The sequence below is a fragment of the Crocodylus porosus genome, unplaced genomic scaffold (genome assembly GCF_001723895.1).
Source record: "Crocodylus porosus isolate Cpor-Errol unplaced genomic scaffold, CroPor_comp1, whole genome shotgun sequence".
NCBI classification, from domain to species: Eukaryota; Metazoa; Chordata; order Crocodylia; family Crocodylidae; genus Crocodylus; species Crocodylus porosus.
The window spans coordinates 36,430,864-36,437,915 of record NW_017728911.1 but is presented as its reverse complement, the minus strand read 5'-3'; the positions used below and the strand labels follow the sequence as shown (position 1 = coordinate 36,437,915).

Below are 7,052 nucleotides of genomic sequence, written 5' to 3'. Positions count from 1 at the left end.
TAGGGCACTGAGACCAAATCCGAAGGCCAGACCCAGTCCGGATGTTCGGTGCCTCAATGGCTGCACTTAGGTGCGCATCCAGGAGTCAAACCCAGGCCTCCCACGTGACGCGTCTACCACTGAACCACAACAGCAGGTCCCTGCACAAGTAACACAACCACAACAGCATTTACCAGCTTGGGAATTGTAGGCAATTCTGTTTTTCCTACCATTTCTCCTCTCCCATTTCTCAACTTTTTTACTGGGTTTTTTCCTTCCTTTTTAGCACAACTATTATTCTGTTCCTTTTACCGATTACTGCACCTTTCCCCTCTCTATTCCCTTGGTCTAGTTCTCACCCTTGGGGTTGTCACTGGCAAATGGGTTGGACTCAGTTTACCCTTCTGCCTCGGAGGAGTGTAGGCCGGGGAGTGGTTGCAGAGATCACTGGAGGCAGGTACAAGTACAGTGTTACCATTCACCTCACCTGCATTTTCCAGAGGGGAATCAGACTCCAAAAGACTTCTTCACCCATTGTACCTCAGAGACATGTACTTTCCCCTCTGCTTCCCGCGTGTTTGCCAAGCTTCTGCAGATCCTGCGTGACTGGATTTTCCTGGGTGGGGGATGCTGCTGTATGGGAAGTGGAACAGTCTGATCATCTTCCCTCTGTTTGAACCCTCTGGGTGTGAAAAGTGCAAAGTTAGAAGTGACTTCGCACAAGCAGGATGCAGGAACTTGGCTGATGCCATCCCAAGGGCCTTCCTCTGATGGGAACCAAGGCCAGTGAGAACTCAAGGAAGGGTGGATGACATGGGATTAAGGAGCCTGGGGTTTGGACCATTATGCTCCTGGGCAGAAGGAGATGGAGCGGTCTGTCAGTGCTCCCAGGGTCTTGCAGAGTGATTGCAATATTAGGGTCCCAGCTTGCGCCCCTTTCAGCAAAGTCATGTCCATCCCTACCGACTCCTTTGCCTTTGCCAGTGGCAATTTCGCCTGAGTAAGGATTGCAGTCTGGGGCCCCATGCTTTTAATCTGAGTCTCTGCATCCTGAGTGTGGACAAAAGAAAGCCAAGCATGGATGTCTGAATGTCAGACTAGAATATGGCTCTTATTGTGCTAAACTGATGCGATTATTCCTGCTTAGCTACGCTTTGGGCACCGGTCCTGGCGCTGGCTGGTGGGAGACTACCCTGAAACAAGGCACCACCGATGCAAGCCGGGTAGTTGTGGCTGAAAGTTGGAGCACAGAAACTGAAGGCATGCTAAGATTTCATTTGGCCCCGTCCTGGCGGAGGGATAGGGAGAAAGGATGTTCCCCTGCCCTGCCTGGACAGAAAACCATAAGTCTCGACAATCCTCAGATCAGTACCTTTGCTTTCGAGTCAGGCCAGCCCAGAGCAAGTGTCTCTGAGGGGCACAGGTGCACTGCACAAATACTGGAAAGGCCTTCCCACAAACCAACCAGGGACGATTTATTTGCACCACACATTTCCAAAGCAAGATGCCCAGTTATGGCACTTCCCAGGGAACGAAAGGGTCAGAGAACGGTGGTCACCGCCAGGTAACATTTATGCACGTTTAACACTGGGTGGACATAGCAGCAGGTGAGTTTGAGTCTGTGGAGCTGGGGAGACAAGGGAAAAAAACCTTAAATGTCCCATCCCATTTTGGTCTGGACAATCAGACCCATGAGAATTATAGCCTGATTCTGCAAAGACCTGCACTACTGAGTAACTTGAATCATAGGCATAACCCAGCAGGACTTGAAGGAAAAGTTGCTGCCTAGAAAACTGGCCCTTCCTTTACGGTTTTCAGAAGCTACTAGACGTCATCCAGAAAAGCAGCTGTTGGCAGATGCCCGATCCTAGAATCGCTGCAACGGCTTCTCCATGTCACCTGACCCCAGAGCAGCATGGAAAGGTCAGGGAGGAAACAGCCCCTATGAAACACCTAGGGTAGAAAAGCGTTCCCAGCCTCCGTACAACCGCTGGATGAGCAGGACGCAGGCCTCTCCAAACCCCTCGGGTCATCCCGCGTGCGCTCGGTAACCAGACCCAGAACATGAGGGTACCTGTGAGTGCACTTACAAAGCCAGGGGGTTACCCCGTATCTGTAAAAGGAGCAGGTGTGCTACTGGTGTGTGGTCCATCCTGACTGAGTTCAGGAGATGCAAAGGACTCGATAACACACGGACAACTATTGCGCGGTGGAAAACGAGTGTCCGTGGCCATCTCCACAATGCAACGCTCTCAGTTCCTTTCCTCCTCTGGGATGATTCCCCTTAGCAAACCGTGTGGACAGTCGTCCCGTTGGACCCACCCGAAGCTGCCCCACCATTTGCAACGTAGTCTTTGACATTCACCTCAGAGCTCGAGATGGGCTTGTGCCTCTCCTGCCCGGTGAACACGGTTTCAATGCCTCTCAGACACATCTTCATGTCCTCCCGGAAGGAAGGGGTATAAAGCCCGTAGATCACGGGGTCGGTGCATGTGTGCAGCAAGCCGAAGAGGAAGAGGCTGTGGTTGATGTACTCTGGCATCCTCTGAATCATGTCTGGCTGAAACCAGTACCACAAGCCCAGGAGGTAATAAGGGGTCCAGCAGATAATGAAGGTGGCGACGATCACAATGGTCATCTTGAGAGTCTTCATTCGTGCCTTGGAGATGTGGTCGTCTTTGCTTCTTGCCAGACCTGCCAGGAGGAGTCAATGGAGTATTTATATATGCAGAAAACCAAGAAGAGACCAACATTCACGGCCATGATTGCATCAGAGCTGGGCTGCAAAGCAATGGCTCTGATCCCAACAGAGCTGGGCGCTCGCGGGAAGAAGCATGGCGGGCCTCTCGTTGCCTGGTGCCACTTGAAGGTCAAGGCGGGAAGGGGGATGTGGAATGGCCTCTTGTGGGACGTGGGGGACAGCCCCACCATTCAGACCAGTCCTGGAAAATTCCAGACAGCTGTTCCCTTCATCTCAGCTCTGGCCCTCCCCACCTGGGCAGATTGCCCCTCCAAGCACTTCAGGGGGCCTCCCCCTGGGATGGACAGAACCAGGTGGCAGCCCACAAGACCAGCACCCTTCATCAGTAGGGACCTATTTAAATCATGGTGAGACAAAGGGATTTTTGTGTCCCACTCGTGCCACACAGAGCCGATTTCACAGGTATTTCATGCAGCCCCACCCCTTGGCGCTGATTGGCAGATAGGCCCCACCCCTCCATGATGATTGGTAGGGAGGCTGGGGGGCGGAGTGAGGGACAAGGGGGCGGCTGCTGTTTTGATTGCTGGCTGCCCTTCGTTTCACCCCACCATCCAGCACCTTCCCCTCCCGGCAGTGAGGACTGCTGGCTCCCACTGCAGAGCCGGCATTTTATTTTTATTAAGTTTTTTTGTCTGATTTTGCAGACAATCCTGGATTTCATGCAAAATGCATGAATTAAGCAGATCCATATTACTCATCATACTTTATAGCCTGGCCATACACAGCCAGGAACAGTTATGAAGACGCTGTCTTTTCTCATGCCCTTGTGCAGCCTTCCCACATCTCTGCAGGCCCAGGGGCTGCCTGCCTCACACCCTTGCCCCGTGGTCCAAGCTGGAGGAGGGAGATGTTTTATGGTCTAAGCCCTCTTCTTTATCTCCTGTATCATGTCCCATCCCCCAGCACTAGATTACAAAGGGCTCCCCTGACGTTTGCCATTTTCCGTCACGTTCCCCGTAACGTGGTCGCTGAGCCTTGTACAGCCTCAGAGATGTCAGGCAATTAGGTTAATTAGACAAGCTAATTCTGTGACATCTGAAGGCTTGGGCAGTGGAAATGACAGAGCATTAAGGGTGCCCATACGATCCCGGGGAGGAGTGCCGAACGCTAGGTAAATGCCCCCCGCTCACCCTTGTTGATCTTCAGCTGCTTGCTGATTTCCCATATGATGCGGATGTAGCACACGATGATGACGCTCAGTGGGGTGACGTAGAGGGTGGTGAAGGTGAACATGTTGTAGGCGGTTTCTTCCCAGTGTTCCCGGAAGCTCCCGTGGGTCACGCACTGGGTGAAGTTGACCCCGGGGACGGTGTGCAGGTGGAAAAGAAAAAGCTGAAACCAAGCATGAGACAAGCATTCAGAGATCCGTGTTGCGGGGACACGATCCAAATGGAAATGGGCTTACCAAGAGCGCCCTCCTTCCATCATGCTGCCTGGATAGCATTTTTAAGGAGGCCTAGTTGGATACAGGATCCGCCGGATGGGTTGGGAGCAGTAATCCCTAGTGGGGTCCCTTGGCCTACCATGGCTAACAACAGAGGAGTCATCGGGAAGGGCAAGAACCCCATGGCGGGCAGACCTAGGATAACGTGACTCCACGGTGACTCTCGGCTTGGTCTCTAGAAACAGCCCAAAGCCTGGAGATGTGAGCCTGCATATTTACCGTACTTGGTATCGGGCATGCCGTTTGCTTGCTCAGCACCACGCTCAGCTAGGAATTTAAATTAGACTGGTCTGTCAGCGCTGATGCCAGTGTCGGGGAGGTATGCACTGGGACAACACGGTGACATCTAGGCTGCACTGAGTGCCAGGAGGAAGCAGACTGCGTCAGAATTAGGACTAACAGCTAGCATAATTTCCTCCAGTGGCTCGACAGCCAAACCTGGGCATTGTTTTAATTATTTCTCGCTATGTGCCAGAGGACAAAATTGTATTGCATGCTGAATATTAACAAAAGTGTTAACGATTTCCCACAGCAGATTCTTAGAAATACGACTGTGATAAAGTCTCTGATGCAAGGCAGGTTTTTCTGAGCTTTTTGAGAATGACAGTATTGTCCTCCAGGAAGAAAATTATTCCAACAACAAAAATAGACTTGGTTTATTAAGAAAAATAGCCCTGAACAAGCTCTTCAGCAGATTTTTTGAAACACAGTGGTAGTTGGATAGATTCACTAGGTGGCCAAGGAGTGATTTCTCCTTGTCAGAAACTTGGAATACACTCATATAGCTGCAGCACTGTAGAGTAGGGACATGGGGCTGGAAAATGATCTCTGGGGTAACCACATCCAGTCCTCCAGTACTGGAGACAGGAGGGGATATTGCAGTCTAGCTAGAAACCCATCACCTTCTCCATCTGTCTTATGCTAGTGATTATTTCCTTCTGGGTTTTCAATTTTCAAAGACCATACCGATAGGACGACAGGATTGAGAAGAGGAGCAGCTTCAAGCGGTGGCAGAAGCCGAGGGAAGAAGAGGCCGATAGTTCACTCTGGCCTTTTGGATCAGTCTAGTCTGCAGCATCTGTAGTAATAGTGCTTGTAGCTGTTTGCCAAGCTGGCTGTAGCCCAGTACAACTATAGCCTGGCTTATATCTAGATCTGGGAACCAAATAACCCTACGGATACCTGGAACAGCAGTCTGTAGAGCTGGCTTCGCTGGGCTTTTCCTACCCGAACTTTTCACCGCTGTTACTGGCATTTAATTTCTCCTAGTAACATTTGGGAGTTTAAGGGCTTCAGGGAGCTGACGGTATTTGAATGACCACACTGTTTAAACACGTGCTGGAGCAGGTCTTCTCAACATGATGGGTTAAGGTGATCATTGACATCTTGTCCACAGAAGTGCATCCAGTGCTGCTAGCCCCAGTGGCAATAATCGTGAGAAATAATTGGCCAAATAGCCCAGTGCAGGCAAGACTGATCATGCAGTCTGAGGCAGCAGGGCATTACAAATATAATCCCTGTGCACGCTGGATGGGGGAATTGGGATAGGTCTGGTGGGGATGCTCAAGGGCAGGGTCTTCAGTGCCTCAGGCTTGTTCCAGGTGCAGAAGAAGGAGGGAAGGAGTTGTGCCCATGGAGAATGGTAGAGACAGAGACTGTCTTTTTGCTTCCCTTCACCCAGTCCCGCAGCATTAAGTGATGGCGCTCCCAGCGGTTGCCTTCTGACAGCGGGTGCAGACACACAACGCTACCATGGACCAACCCGCTACTTCAGAGGCGAGGTGGAGCAGGCACATAATGCCTTAGACTGGTTTAAGTCACCCCACGGTGGGGTGAAGTCAACCCTCAGCAAGTGAGGAGTGACTATACACCAGTATAAGTTACGCCAGCATACTGGCCAGGTGTCAGCTCTCGTTGGCGACATCACACCAAGGCAGTCTGTTGCTCAATGCAAACTGATTTCCCTGTCACTTGGTGGCCAGGCACTGGCATGGCACGTGCAGGCGGCAGGCAGGTTGGGAGCGGCTTGTGCGTCCTTGCCTTGCTACAGAGTCATTTTACTCCAGAGTGAAATTCTGGGTAAATCGCTCTGCAGGATGCGTGTTGTGTGTCTGCACCGATGTTTATGCTCCGTTTCAAAGGCATGTTTTACTTGCACAATAATCTGCCTTTCCTTCCTCAGTTAAACAAGACATTGTAGCTGCTACCAATCATTTGATCAACCTCATTGTGCAGCTAACAACCTAAAAGCCATTGCACCAAATTCTGCTCTCAGACACATCTGTATAACCGACTGATTTCAATGGAGGGGGGTGCCTGGCCATAAACCAATGCAGAATCTGGCGTGTCTGAGCTGTGAGAGAGATTAGCTTCTGTATGACTGGGCCTTTGTATCAATACTGAATATGCACATAGCTCGGTGAAGTGAATTTCCTTGGGCAAGGAAGAAAGGTGCCAGCTGGCCACTGAGAGAGGTTTTGCGATAGCAGATCCATCCCATGGAAATCCGAGGCCAAAGCCTCAGCTGGTATAAATCACTGCAACTCCACAGCATTAGGTCTGACCAAAAACCCCATAGGAAGAAGAGATTTCCTTAGCAAATATAAATTCCCATTTACATTAATAGAATTCCTTACCCAAAGCCTCCCCATGGAAAGAAAGGAATTCAGGAGTTAATGAATTCCTATTGAAAACAGCTGACTCCAGGAGCTAACACCACCGACGCCAAGCTCAGCGGAGGTTTCAGTTACCATTTCCTAACAGCTCCACACCCCAGAATCACACGCCTTAACTCGGGCCTCTGCAGAAGCTGCAACAAGGGAAGTGACAGGGAACAAGGGAGCACTGAGCCGATCCTTCCCACCAGCT

At 51.0% G+C, this 7,052-nt stretch overlaps 1 protein-coding gene across 2 annotated transcripts in view; it reads right to left on the bottom strand.

Moving 5' to 3' along the window:
• Positions 1 to 333: 333 nt before the first annotated feature.
• The window catches only part of LOC109309182 (gonadotropin-releasing hormone II receptor-like), an 8,823-nt gene continuing 2,104 nt past the window's right edge, over positions 334 to 7,052 (bottom strand). Inside the window, exons 2-4 of one of the 2 annotated variants that reach the window (XM_019533822.1) lie at positions 3,871 to 4,072; positions 2,345 to 2,673; positions 334 to 661 (exon numbers count right to left, since the gene is read on the bottom strand). In XM_019533822.1, the coding sequence (XP_019389367.1) occupies positions 638 to 661; positions 2,345 to 2,673; positions 3,871 to 4,072 (555 nt within the window). In that variant the 3' untranslated portion in view covers positions 334 to 637. Of the gene's footprint in view, positions 2,674 to 3,870; positions 4,073 to 7,052 lie in introns of both variants that reach the window. The other variant, XM_019533821.1, reaches the window with a different exon arrangement.